At 36.2% G+C, this 14,118-nt stretch overlaps 1 protein-coding gene and 1 long non-coding RNA gene across 3 annotated transcripts; both read right to left on the reverse strand.

Annotated features, from left to right (window-relative positions):
* Positions 1 to 7,152: 7,152 nt before the first annotated feature.
* On the reverse strand, positions 7,153 to 8,213 carry LOC113279782. The gene is made up of 3 exons (XR_003325679.1): positions 8,078 to 8,213; positions 7,929 to 7,983; positions 7,153 to 7,502 (listed from the first exon to the last, which is right to left on the reverse strand). It is a non-coding gene; the product is annotated as an uncharacterized LOC113279782 (long non-coding RNA).
* A 120-nt stretch (positions 8,214 to 8,333) lies between these two features.
* Positions 8,334 to 13,819, reverse strand: LOC113279789. 2 transcript variants are annotated; one of them, XM_026528457.1, is made up of 7 exons: positions 13,682 to 13,819; positions 13,420 to 13,493; positions 12,640 to 12,819; positions 10,631 to 10,707; positions 9,838 to 10,403; positions 9,608 to 9,709; positions 8,334 to 9,507 (listed from the first exon to the last, which is right to left on the reverse strand). In XM_026528457.1, the coding sequence occupies exons 5-7, from the start codon at positions 9,952 to 9,954 to the stop codon at positions 9,055 to 9,057; spliced, it is 672 nt and encodes a 223-aa protein (XP_026384242.1). In that variant the 5' UTR covers positions 9,955 to 10,403; positions 10,631 to 10,707; positions 12,640 to 12,819; positions 13,420 to 13,493; positions 13,682 to 13,819; the 3' UTR covers positions 8,334 to 9,054. The 2 variants fall into 2 exon arrangements, with proteins under 2 accessions (XP_026384242.1, XP_026384246.1); XM_026528461.1 differs by having other exon boundaries at positions 9,838 to 10,113; positions 10,236 to 10,707.
* Between the last annotated feature and the right edge of the window lie 299 nt (positions 13,820 to 14,118).

Here is a 14,118-nt window from a genome sequence, read left to right on the forward strand (position 1 = left end):
TGGTAAAACGGTAGACAATAAGGTAGCCATGCCTAGTGGACATACTGTAGTTCCACCTTCTACTTCCCAAGAGGATCCCGTAGACGAGGAAACTGAAACAGTCTCTAAGGATTCCCAAGAAATTCCTGATAGGTCTACCTTTGTGCCTAGAGCCCCATATCCACATTTGTTAGCCCCAAAAAGAAGGAGTCGACTTTCAACGAGATAATGGAAACATTTAAGCAGGTGAACATCAACATTCCGCTATTAGAAGCAATTAGGCAGATGCCTGCTTATGCCAAGTTCCTTAAAGATCTTTGTACACGAAAGCGTAAGCTTAATGTCCATAAGAAATTTTTTAGCTGGTCAGGTAAGTTCCATTCTTCTGAACCAAACACCCCCTAAGTATAAGGATCCTGGATGCCCCACCATATGTTGTGCGATTGGTAATCACATGGTCGATAAAGCTTTACTTGACTTAGGAGCTAGTGTTAACTTACTCCTGCATGTTACACCCAGCTAGGTCTTGGTAAGTTGAAACCGACTAAAATGACACTACAATTAGCTGATAGGTCTGTCAAAGTCCTCGTGGTGTCATAGAGGATGTTCTGATTGAGGTTGATAAGTTTATTTATCCTGTGGATTTCGTTGTTCTAGACACCCAGCCTGTTCAGGACCCAAGTCGTCAAATCCCAGTGATTTTAGGTCGCCCATTTTTAGCCACAGCTAACGCTGTCATCAACTGTAGGACTGGGCTTATGAACATATCCTTTGGTAATATGACCACTGAACTAAATGTCTTTAATGTTACTAGACAACCTTCTGAGAATGATGATTTAGAAGAAGTGAATATGATTAGCACTTTAGTTCAGGATTTGGTTCAGGATAATTGGCTTGACACTTTACTGGTAGATTCTTTAGATGATTTTGAGGAAACCATTCTCTTAGATCAGATATGTGATCAATCTTTAGAAGAAGCTCTTGAGTATTTTAAAGATTCTATGGACCCAGAAATTCAGGCAATAGTTTTAGGTTTTTCTGAGAATAATGATGACCCTAAGTTTGGGGGTAGAGAACTAGAAGAATCTCTTGAGTATTTTAAGGACTCTGAAGATCCGGAAATTCAAGAAATAGTTAGAGGTTTGTCTGTGAACCCTAAGTTCGGGGTAGTGATGGTTCTTGTGATTGTATCGTATCCCTAATTAGAGTCCCTAACTTGGGACTCGAGCCTTGTACATCTGAGATATTACTTGAGTCTTTTCAGACTCCGCAACCCGATCCTCCTGATACTGTCCAGGAGGTAACCCAGGTATTAGAGACCCGTTTTTCGGATGAATCTATTTATCGAGACACACATATGAAGTTCAATTACGCGCCGCAGATAAACCCAGTTGTCTTGACAGAAACCTTAGATGAGGACGTGCTCCTTCTTTTCATTTTTCTGAATCAGTGCAGTTGTCTCATACTGGTGTCAGCTCTATTTGGTCTTATGGACCCACAATTGTTTCGACTATTGATATATGACTTTGGAAGGTGACAATCCTTTTTGAGGTATTTGATGTCTAGCTAAAGACTTTAAATTTAGCATTTCCTGGGAGGTACTCATGCTTACGGTAATATCCTTCCTTATTTCTTTTTCCATCCATCAAGTGGTAACAATTTCTTATTGTTCATTTCATCTTTAGAACATTGAGGACAATGTTAGATTTAAGTTTGGGGGTGGGGAAGAAACTTTTTGTTAGCTCTTAGCTGCAACAAATAAACTCCAGAGCCTAGAAATTTATGCTTATTAATGTTGGCACTAACCAATCTAAGTGGATGGGAACATCTTGGTTGTAGGAGTTGAGGAACCAATCTGATTAGATGGAAACATCTAAAGAGTCTATTCATAAAAGCACTGAGCTCAGGTGTTAGAATTAAAAAAAAAACATGGTAGTTTCGCCATATCTCGTTGAATCCTAATCCTTCTGTTTTTATTTTTTAAGTGATTTGGTGGGGCACACGATTCAAGTTGTTACCTTTGCTAGGGTGGAATATAGTAATTGAGATACCAACATCAAAAAAAAAAGACCAGACCATTAGACCAACCATAATAAATTCAATAAAGTCGACCACTGGTGCCCTTGTATATGCCAGTTGTGTTGACCTAGATTTAGGTTTATCGACCACTGGTCCCCTTGTATATGCCAGTTGTGTTGATATTAGTCAGACCGGTATCTCAGTCCATTAGGATAGGTTCACTTTGGCAGAGGCCTTAAGACAGATATGGGAAACACCATTCACTTTTAACCATCTCTTTATCCATATTCTTAATCTTTCCATGTGATTGGTTGACTCCGGTTATGATGTCTAGAAACTATCTGAGTAGAGCTCTGTCACTTATATATGAATTATAGTATGCTGAGTGCAAACTCGTGTACAGAAATTGGAAATTCGCATCAGGGTACTTCCTCCTATAGTCAATGTTTTTATGCCAACCAAGGAGATTCTTTAGTGCCTTCCAAGGTTATGCGTAGATAGTTAGGGTCTGGAGTAATGGTTTTGTGGGTACACCTCTGGTAAACCCTCCGGAGACAACACTCCTCCGCTAAGGCAACCTAGCGGTTTAACGGCTTGCTGCACGTGCTAAGTGTAGTCATTTTATTTTCTAGATTAGTTTTGCTCGAGGACTATCAAATAATAAGTTTGGGGGTATTTGATAGACACATTTTTGTGTATACGCTGTCCTTAATTTCATGTATTGCTGGTACTCGATTTTTGTACCAATATTGTGTTTTTATGTATTTTTAGGAAATAAACATTTTCGGAAAAATTGGCTCGAAAAAGTGTTAAAGGCAACCCGGAGGACATTTACTATTCGGAGCTGTGTTGAGAGATTATCCTGTCACGAGTTAGAATCAATATATTTCGAGAAATATGCATGTTGGAACACGTCAACACTAAACAGACGCGTGATAAGCTAAAACAGGGAACAAATATATTTTCGTTTCACTTACTGTTGGTGTTACTGTGGGAAATATACATGCAGAAAAGGAAAAAATAGGAAATTATTCCCGAGAATAATATTCCTTCATTGTGAAGATTTTGAGGAGTAATTGGAGATATTTTACAGCTCATTCATGCATGTAGAAAAGAAAAAATTAGGAAATTATTCCCGAGAATAATATTCCTTTACTGTGATTTTGAGGAGTAATTGGAGATATTTTACAGCTCATTCATGCGTGCAGAAAAGAAAAAAATAGGAAATTATTCCCTAGAATAATATTCCTTCACTGTGAAGATTTTGAGGAGTAATTGGAGATATTTGTGGTTACTGCTGGGTTATAAATAGCTCCTGAGATGTAAGAGAAGGGGGATGAGTGATTATGGAGAGTTTGGGGATTGTTTAGAGCAAACCCGGTTTAATCATTATTTTATCCCATTTCATCACTTGTACACACTTTTGAGCAATGAAAAATTATTCTGAGTGTGTTTCCAATATGCAGAGCTAAACCCAATTCTTGGGGCTATGGAGGAAGCCGTTGTTTCGGTAAAAGTGATATATTTTTATTAATTAACTACAACAACTCTATTATGATTTTTGCATTCAACAAAAAAATGTTTATATGATTTTGATTAGTTAGGTGTATTTTCTCTTGATAGAATATGCTTGCTTTAGGGTTTTGATATTCTATGCTTGGATTAACATCTATTCTTTTGGAAATCTACATGTCTATGCAATACTATTAGAATCAATCTGAATGTTGAGTTGCATAATTATTTTGTTTTATTAAATAACTAATATCAACCAATGGTGGAATCCTAGTCCTATTCTCTCCATAATTTTCACAATATCTTTTTAATTTAGTTCGCTATTTTTATTTATTAGAAAAAAAGCCTAAAAATACGCTTTCACAAGTCTTGAACGAATCATACTACTACAACAACTTTGAAAACACATCATCTGACAACTATGATTCTAATGAAGACGAAAAATCAAGTGTTGCACTTCTTTGTGAAAAATATTGATCTTGATAATTGTAGCAATACATACATCAATCTTGATATTCTTTTAGAAGAGAACTCAACCAATCTGGAAGAAAAAATTGACCTTTTCGTTGGAAACTCTCTGTCTAATTTTTCAGGTTCTACTATGTGTCTAGCAGCTTGCACATCTTGGATACCTGAATCATATTCCAGGTTGACATGCTCATATTGTTCGCTCAAGGGCCATGAACTGTCAAAGTGTTTCAAGTATAAACACAAATTGAGGAATGCCACCAAACTTCAACGAAGAGCAAATCGATTAGCAAACAAGCTCAAACTTGTTCAAAAGACTGCTGAGGTATGTAGGATTTTATCTTCCTCGAAGAAGTTAGTTTCGAAGGATAAAACAAGACCATTGGAAAGAAAGTTATGGTCTAAACACTATGAGAAACATGGTTCTATGAATTCGATCGAAAAGGATATGATGGACAGATTATTGTTCATCCCAGCACAACTTAAAATGTGTTGGTTAGTGCATCTTGTCTCATGTGCCTGATTAAAAGAGACAAGATTTTGCACACCTCAGGCTTTAAGAAAAGAAAAGTCTTTAGATGTGATTTTCTTTTGTTTGATTTTGCTCTGAGAGCATTGTGAAGTCTGGAATTCATGTCGCTTTTCATATCTAATTGATATTGGAAAGGACTTCCCTGATTAATCAATAAAATAGGGTTAAAATTGACAATTCTGCCTTTTATAGGGTATGAGTTATGCGTACGTGAATCCTTTAAGTGTATAAAGGTTCCGTAACCCTACATTCCTTTTTCCTTCCCTGAAACTTTTTTTAACTTAAGATTGCTTGGTGAGGTTAAATTGTGATTTCCTTTCACAAATCCGTATGATTATGGACACTCAAAGCATCATGTCTTCTGTTGGAAAAGATGTTAATATGATTGTTAAGCCATCAATCACGAAGGAAAAGGAAATATCTACGTTACCTCCAACTTTAAAAAGAAAAAGAAGGAATGTGAGGAAGCCAAGAGTTGTTCCTTCAAATTCTCAGAAGTTTTCTGATGTTCTTGAAGAGTTGAAGGAAACAAAAAAGGAGATTCAATAAATAAAGTCTTTCGTTTTGAGAACTCTTGAAATTCGGAAGGGCCTGGTTCGACATTATCAGCCTAGAAGGTTTGTTGGAATTGACTCCTTTCTTCACGAACCAAATGTTCCCATGGCTGTCGACGACAATGAGTTCGGGGACGATAAAGAGTTTTTCAGAGGTCTCAATGTCTAGGAAAACTTCTTATGAGAATTTTATTCTTGTGTTTTTAAAAAGAATAACTAGAGTTTGGAATAGCCATTATTGTGATTACACACAACTATGTCCAACTATTTTCATCTTCAATGTTTTTAGATTTATTTGTTTAAATTCTAAAGTTTATTTGGAAGATGATTTTGCAGTATTAATCTTTATGGTTTTATATATTGCAACTTGTTATGGGATATGTGTATTTGCGTCTGTGAACTATGATTGTCCCATACTTGTTCAAAAGTTAAGTCTTTCATATGTCGATATGCAAGTATTGATAAAAGACTGAATGAACTTTTGACAAACAAAAGTTAAGTCTTTTATGTCATTATGCAAATATTGATGGAAGAAAGGATGAGATTTTGTTTACAAAGATTAAGTATATTGTATGTCATTGTGTAAATAGTGATGAAAGATAGAATGAATCTTTGTGTATTCCGCTGTATTTTTCTTCCCTGATCCATATTTTTATGTATATACAGTGCGTCTCCGTAAGTTCTCTTATGTTGAGCATTTCCGATTAAATTAATCATGGGTTCTCTTGTGATTAATTTAATTGAGTTTTTTGGATACAAATTCATGTGTTTTGTTAATGTCCAAAGAAATCCTTCTTTTCTTGTGAAAGTAAGGACGCTCTTGTGTTCTTTCGGGAATGACATTTTATGGGGGGGGGGGGGGGGGGGGGGGGAGTTCTTAATTGAACTTGTGCTTAATTGCCAAATCTTTGTGGGGAGTGCGGTTGTGGAAATTATAGGGGTTATCTTGTATCTTTGTAAACTCCTTGATGAATTCATTTAGTTTCGGCTATATGATTGCATCTAAAAAGTTGATATGTGCTTTATATTGGTCATAAAGTATCTCTATGGAAATTTCATTAGGATCCCACTAGTTTTCGTACCTTTGCCAATTTTATTGACAAAAAGGGGGAGAATTAATGTGTAATTCACATTACAAATACATATGGTTTTTGGATCATTATGTAAGGGGGAGTGGTTTTCATGTGAGATGAAGCATTGACTAAGGGGGAGTGATACATATCACCATAGTATTGTTGTCGAAGTTGTGATATAATTGAACTTTGATGTTGTGTAGTAATTCTATGACACTGTGTAACAATGATTGAGAGCTTTTGTTTTCTCATTGTTATAGCTACGGATTTTCAACAACGATGATGCTGCATTGAATATCTTTGGAATCATGGAGCACTTGGAAGTGACGAAGATTTCGAGTAATGTTGAAGAACCAAGGAGATCATGTATGTGGATGAGAAGCTGCAAAGTTTATTTATTTTGTATTCCATATGTATTGATAGTTTTGTCACTAAAATTGACAACGGAGGACAAACTCGCAAGCGCTGCTATCTCAAGATTGTTTGTCAAGTTTAGTTGCCAAAACTATAAGTCTTGATTCCTAGTCTACTTATAGCTAAGTCTCGGACTAGGATAGAAAGTGTAGTTGAGCTCTAGACTCCACGGCGTTCATCATGCAAAGAAGAAGAACTACTCAAGGAACCGGTGGATCTTCATCGACAAAAAGTTATGTAAAGACTTGAACTTATCACTATACCAAATTCTGGGATTAGAAACAGAACTCAACCATTACTAAAACGGGTTGTAACGGATCCCGCCCCTTACAAAAGGGGGTATTACAGCCGTTATGAATTTTGGGTTGTAACGGCGTTAGTAACAGATGGAAGCCGCTACGAATATTTTATAACAACATGGTCGTAATATCTTCAAGCCGTTACTACGTGTAAATTTGAAACAGCTTAAAGCCGTTACGAACTTTTTTGTAACTGCTTGACCAATTTTGAGCAGGTCAAGGCTTACTGGCAGTAAATTTTCTGCCGGAAATAAGCCGGAATTCTAAATTCAATACCCTGCATACACCTTTCAATACATTCATCATCCACAATCAACAACAATTTCTTCAATCTATTCGTATTACATTCATTCAATTCATATCAGATTCATATAACAAAAGAACTGAAATTTCTCTAAGTACCAAACCCTTTTTTTTTGTTAAGTATCAAATTTCTAAGGGAATACATGGAAGGTTCCAAATTTCTACGAGAACACATAGAAACTTACTAACTGCCTACAAAACTTACAAAACTTGAATACATGGAGCTTACAAATCTTGAAGCTGCTTTGTTCTCCACCCTTTATGATGAAATAGAGCAACTAAGCTTTATATCCTTTGCAGGCTTGCTTTGTTGAAAGCTTGGGCACCAGAAAACTCGATGTAGGCAATCCTACAAAATACAACAGGCAGCATTATTATGACAAGTAAACTAGAAGAAATAATGTTCAAAATACGCAGCAAGTAAATACAAACAAGCAATAAAACACAACTCAAAATGCAAACAAGCAATAATTCCTCCTCAGATTATTCTTCGTCATCTTCACATACAACTCAAAACACACTAACTAAAGCATCTGTAACACATGAGTACTTTTATTATCCCGTCTTTAAACTCCATACAACAAACCAAGACAGTCTACTAAATCTAATTCAAGAATGAGCAAGATGTTTGGATAGATCTTTCCCCTGGCTAAGCAAGATGTTCATATTGCTTTGTTAATTTGCAGGTCAAGAGTTTTAAGAGTTTCACTCCTAGTGATTCATCTATATTCTGGCAGTATAGAATATGAAATTAGGAAAGGCAAAGATACTTAACTAATTAACTGCAACCAGGTAAGATGAAGTTTCATAAGTTGGCACTATCTTTGGTCCTGCAACAAACCAAAGTCCATAAGCTCTCTCACCAGAACTGAGTACAATTGTAAGGAACGGGAAATCAATCAAGTATACAAGCGAAGTACTTACCTGGTAATCTAGAAGGTAAGTTGATGCCAACCCCACTGCAGTTCACTTCCCACCATCGCAATACCTCGCAAGTATAAACTGAGTGTCAAATCCACAAATTTAAACTTAATAGTACAAGTATAACCAAGTGAAGTACTTACCAGGGATTGATATTTCCCCGACTGGCTACTACTGCTTCAACTGACCTTGTGTGAAATCCCTGTGCATTCACATATAACATAACAAAAACTACCTACATATATATAGAAAAAAATGATGATCTGAAAGAAAATATCCATTCATAAGCCGGTTTGTGTTCACATATATAGAAAAAAGTTACATTGGACCAAAAAAAGTTGCTTCAGGTAAAGCTCTTTTTATGCACAACTGCATAAAAGTATCCATATCAGTCACCACACACAAAAGTGTGAACCACCAAAGACCAAAAGAAATCCAAATACTTTTTATGCACAGCTGCATAAAAGTATGCGCATCAGTCAGCATACGTACAAAAGTGTGAACTACAAAAAAAAATCAAAAAAAGATCCTAAATACTTTTTATGCACAACTGCATAAGAGTATGCGCATCAGTCAGCATACGTACAAAAGTTTGAACTGCACAAGTATAATAAAAAGATCCGTATAGGTCAAGGCAGATATTACGCGATGCTCAAAAAGGCTGAGATCTATTAGATCAAAAAGTAAGAGATGGTGCGTCTTTGTTTGAGAGGCACATATTTGGACGAAGCACATATCCTCCAATTCCGATGTCTCTGAAGGTCGCTGCATACTTGTTAGCTTCCACAGTGATTGCATATGGCTTGAGAATATCATCAATACATACCTTGGCAAGATGTATAGGTATAGGATCTCCGTGAAACTGATTTGCTAAAGAACCAGTACAGAGCTCACCAGTTGCAACTACTTCACCCTCGTAGTCCAGTAATGAACAAAGAGGCAAACCACGTACTCTTGATGAAGCTGGTGATACGGTATTCCTAACAGGTGAACTTGTCGCAGCTGGTGATACAGTATTCCCAACAGGTGAACTTGTCGCAGCATGTGAACCTGATTGAGGTGAAGCAAAAACACCTATGCGAGGCTACATCTCTTGAGGTGCTGGGAACGTTCGAGCCAACTGATACTGGAATTGCAGATTTAATTTCATCCACTACGTGGCACAATTTCACAAATCCATCAAACAAAACACCCACCTTGCCACCTATTTCTTCCACCATCCCACCAAGACCACCCTCCTTCGCGTTCAGTTCATTTAACTTGTGACGCGCTGGAGCATAAAGATTGATTTGTGTATGAGATATAGGACCAAGTGAACGAACCCGTCCTCTAGAATCTGGCCCAAAAGCTTTAGTCATTGCACAAGGTTCTTCTACTGAAAGACCCGCATCCTGTTTTTCTTTGATCTCATCTTGGGCCTTCTTGAGCTTCTCCTGTAGTGTTGAGCATAACAACCGAGTAAATTCTAATATCTTAACTACCTAGTACATAGTTTTAAAAGAGTTGAAATAACTGTAAAGTAAACTGACTCACAGCGAATGGCACCGCGTCAAGTAAAATAGAACCACCTTCTTGTGTATGAGATTTAACCCACACATCCTCAGGAGTGATCACTGCATCAGGATTTACGGCCTCCTAAATTTAAAAATACAATGTGAATCATATAGTTGTTCATAAGAGGTTGAGGTAAGTTGTTAATATAATCGAGTTACAGGTAAGTTGTGAATATAATAAAGTTTGAGATAAGTTGCGAATATACGTACCAGTTCAGCTCTCACCAAAGCATGGGGTTTGCGACCACTACAATGTGTGTAGCCATATTGTTCTCTTTTCCTCTTATGCTCAATTTCTACTTTGCTTTGCCTTTTCTTCTCTTTCATTTTCACAAAATTTTATCCAATCCTCTGATTTGACACTTGGTGGAACATTTAGAATCCTTTCTTCATGAGTAGGGAGCACATCATAGCAGGCAAGGCGTAACTCAGACTTGAATCTCCTCCATGGACCAGCACCGGCCTTAAGAATAATTTCTTTGATGTCTCAGGTACATCAAATTCATGTTGGAAAGACAGAACAAATTAATGCCTTACTGATTTACAACAATGATAAAAGAAGTTAAATGACGAGTGAACAAAAATCATGTCTCAGGTAAGTATTGTACCTTAAGGGTTTTCCAAATATCCTCCTTATACTTTGGAGCCACAACATCCCAGCTTTTGTATGAAATAGGCACATGAGTACGAGCCAAGGCGCCTCTCCGGTGACCTAATGTTGTTGCGTTCCTGGAAACTGGTTGTCCATATTTATTGACCTCTACTGCTGCCATACCCTGTGAAATTCAACCATCAAAATATGGAAAACTGAACAGAGCTAAAAGAGAGCATCCACGTTAACAAAAGAGAGCTACCTAACACCTCAAAAATAAGTGATCAAACAAATAAAACCAAACAATTCACGAAAAGATAGCAGTCATGGTATATATTACAGGGTCTGGGTATTACAGAATCACTGAAGTATATAGCTAAACTACAAAGTATATAGCTGCGACAACTCAACTTTCGCAGCTTGCTTCAGATTCCGTAACCGATGCTTCTTTTCTGTTTATCTCTTGGCAAAAAGATCCTCTCCTAGCTCTGCAAAGACCAAGATATAGAACATCATTAGCCAAACTTTTAAAATGTATCGACTTTGAAGCTCTTTTGAACAGTTCCCAAAAACCAATTACTGGATGCTAAATTATTATATAACTCGAACAGGAAGAAAATCCAGTAATATGGAGTAATAGTGGATCCAATCCAAACTTGTTACATGAGCATTTTACTGAAAAAACAATAAGGGTTACCACGAAGTTATTAAATCACCACAACCACCATTTAATAACATTGGACAAGAAGAATACTCATATATTTTTGCCTCGAGATAAAAAATCACTTGATGTCAAAGGCCAGGAATGAACAAAAGAACAAATGTTTTCAAAACAAATCTGACAACAACTTGTGTACCACAGTTTCTCAGCCAACACACAATGCAAATCCACACTTTTTGACATTCTTAAACCACTCGATATAAATTTGCGCAAACATATAAGGGAATTTATTTTTTACTGGTCATCAACCAAACACAATTGGTGTCGAATAACATAATCCCTAGACAATACAATAACAGAACTAACCATCCTTAAAATACATGGTTGAGTAAACACTCAAAATACCTGTTCATCCTTAAAGGGTCAACCACCACCATTTAATAACATTAACCAAGAAGAAAACTCAAATATTTGCCTCAACATCAAAAAACACTTGATGGTTCACTTGTTCATGTTCAAATTAGCTTTTCAAGCAGCAAAAATCAGGAGACAACAAAAATCTACTAGAAACCAAACATTCAAAAGTGTTGTCATATGCTTCTAAGGCAAAAAAACTTCACTATGTCTAACAGCAGTATGCATCTTTACACAGGAGGACTAGTGGATCAAAACTGTCATTTAAACGAAAAGCACAGCACAAAATCAGGTATGGACTCAGGAATTAGTTTAGGGTAGGGCTAAATTTATGCATTTTTTTTTTGTTCTACAAGACTTTTTTTTTGTTCTAAAAGATGTTGAAAGTTTCTGCAAAAGAAGTTCTAAAGCGGTATTTTTTTATTGATGCAGATGTATTATATGTCGCTTTTCCAACAACCGAATCCCAGTAGAGTCCTAAACTTTATAGAAATCGGTGGGATTATACATCACCACCGACAAGGTTGCAATTTGAATCACAAAAACCTTACAAAATTCCAAGTGGTTAGCTCCATAAAACTAGACGACCACACGCAGTTGAGGCCAACGACATAAACGAACTTAACACAGGAAAACAATAATAAATACTAATATGAGATATATTTACAGACAAAGCATGCTACATACAATCATATATATCAGGGAGTAATCTAGGCTCCCAAGCAAATTAAGCTTACAGAGAAAAGAGAGGTCTACTTGATCGTCAGTTCTTGGATCGGTAAGATTATCCATAAAAATATTAAAAAATAAAACTTGTCTTATCACTTTTGTTTACCAAGTTCATCAGTGAGGAAACACACATATATATAATGACACAAGCCACAAGGTGAGGACACTGACTATCACTCTGTGCGAGTAGTGTCTTGTATATGTATAAGTCTTGATCACTGGCATTAAGGATGGGTAAGATAAGAAAATACTAAAGACATAGCAGTTTAACTAATTTGGACTATATACATCACTATCGGGTTTTCACAACATTGGAGCATATACTGCTTAGTAGTTTAGCAAATGAAACTACCAAAATAACATAATGATCTCACCCCATTTGGAGCTTAGATCAATTTTTTACTTTTGTCACCTCTTAAATAGCCATCAATTATTCGAGGCAAACACTGGATTCATAGATGATCTCACCAAGGGTCGACTGAGAGTTATGTAATGTTATCAACCTTGATTTCATGTAAGAAATATACAATTTTTTTGAATGATTTACTATAACCATACAAATTTATCATTTTAGCGGAAAGTTTGATAAAAGGAATTTGTAGAGTTTAATTAGTACCTTCTACATGTAATTTTCAACAAAACACGATACTTGAAAATGACTCTTGAATACACCGAAGACAGTTCCCTTCCAAATACGTTTAACGACCAGCTGAAAAGGGCAATTGATATCCACTTGACCTGATGATGTGATGCTGAGCAAATAAGATTCCCAGAAAAGAAGAAACTCCCTCTTGACCTGATGCAACACCCATTAACTAATTAGCACAGTGAACGAATACTATTTTATATTATAGAAATAAAATTTAAGAAAAATGGTATCGATATTGAATTGACACCAGTGGAAGCAACAACAACACGATATCTAGATAGAAGGAACTCCCTTGCAAGTGCTTTCCCGAGTCCACTGGTACCAAATCAATAAAGTAGACAACAAAAATCTACTAGAAACAGACATTCAAAAGTGTTGTCATATGCAGAGATATGTACAATTGTTGCCATATTTTGGTTGATTCATCTAAAGACTCTAAGAGTCTATATAAATGAAGCAATTATAATGAGGACAAAGACTCTAAGAGTCTACATAAATGAAGCAATTATTATGAGGACCCAATACTCTAGAACCATATATAAACAAAACCCGATTATCAAAAGATTCAAAACCTCTTCAAAATATTCAAATTGTAGTCAGTTTCAAGTCTTTGCAGTTCTTTAAGCTATTTTATCAAACAGTGACTGGCACTGTCAACTTCAAATCAAATAGATGTAAACATTCTTATCCCTAAAATACAAATTAACATAAAACCCTAAAATCAGTTCAATTTTTCGAAACTTATACCTTCTATGTCTTCAAATTTCTTCAAATTTCTTCAAGTCTTCAAAATTCTTCAAGTCTTCAAAATTCTTCAAACCCTAATAGGAAATTAGAAAAAAAAATATTTAGATTTATATGAAGAAGATTAACAAAATGAAACTAAGATGAAACAAATCGATTGAAATGAATCCCCTAAAAAATAGAAGAAATGAAGCCCTAAAAAACAGATCGATTGAAAAAAGATGAAACCCTAAAAATCGAAAAACTTATAATGATTAATGCTTACACAGATCAATGATTGAAGGCTATTGAAAAGATTAAAGAGAGTTTTGTGATGGTTTCTCGGCTAATACGATTTCTGTGATGAAACCCTAGTTTCATCGCCTGAGAGGAGATGAGAGGAGATGAGAGGAGAGAGCAGGAGCAGAAGAGAGAACGAAAAAAAAGTGAGAATAAATCCCGACTGCTAAGATGTATTCAAAAGCACGCATGTGAATCGCACAAGCATGGGAGGATCCTCTGGTATAATTCATCGTGGGCGGAAACATATGCCACGCATGTGAATGGCACACGCAGATTCTAAAGGTGTTACGACCCAGGTGTGACCAAGCATGTGACTGGCACGCCTATAAAATTTTTCGTAATGGCTTAACCTTGGGTACGATCTTTTACAACGGCCATCTGTAACGGCCCATAGACGTTACGAATTGCTGTTACTAATCC

Source organism: Papaver somniferum, chromosome 1 (assembly GCF_003573695.1).
Source record: "Papaver somniferum cultivar HN1 chromosome 1, ASM357369v1, whole genome shotgun sequence".
Classification (NCBI taxonomy): Eukaryota; Viridiplantae; Streptophyta; class Magnoliopsida; order Ranunculales; family Papaveraceae; genus Papaver; species Papaver somniferum.

Coding starts and splice junctions, on each gene's coding strand:
- LOC113279789 (XM_026528457.1), bottom strand. CDS start 9,954: ATGAAAGAGAAGAAAAGGCAAAGCAAAGTAGAAATTGAGCATAAGAGG. Junction 9,710..9,837: donor CTTTGGTGAGAGCTGAACTG/GTACGTATATTC, acceptor TTTTAAATTTAG/GAGGCCGTAAATCCTGATGC. Junction 9,508..9,607: donor TTGACGCGGTGCCATTCGCT/GTGAGTCAGTTT, acceptor TCAACACTACAG/GAGAAGCTCAAGAAGGCCCA.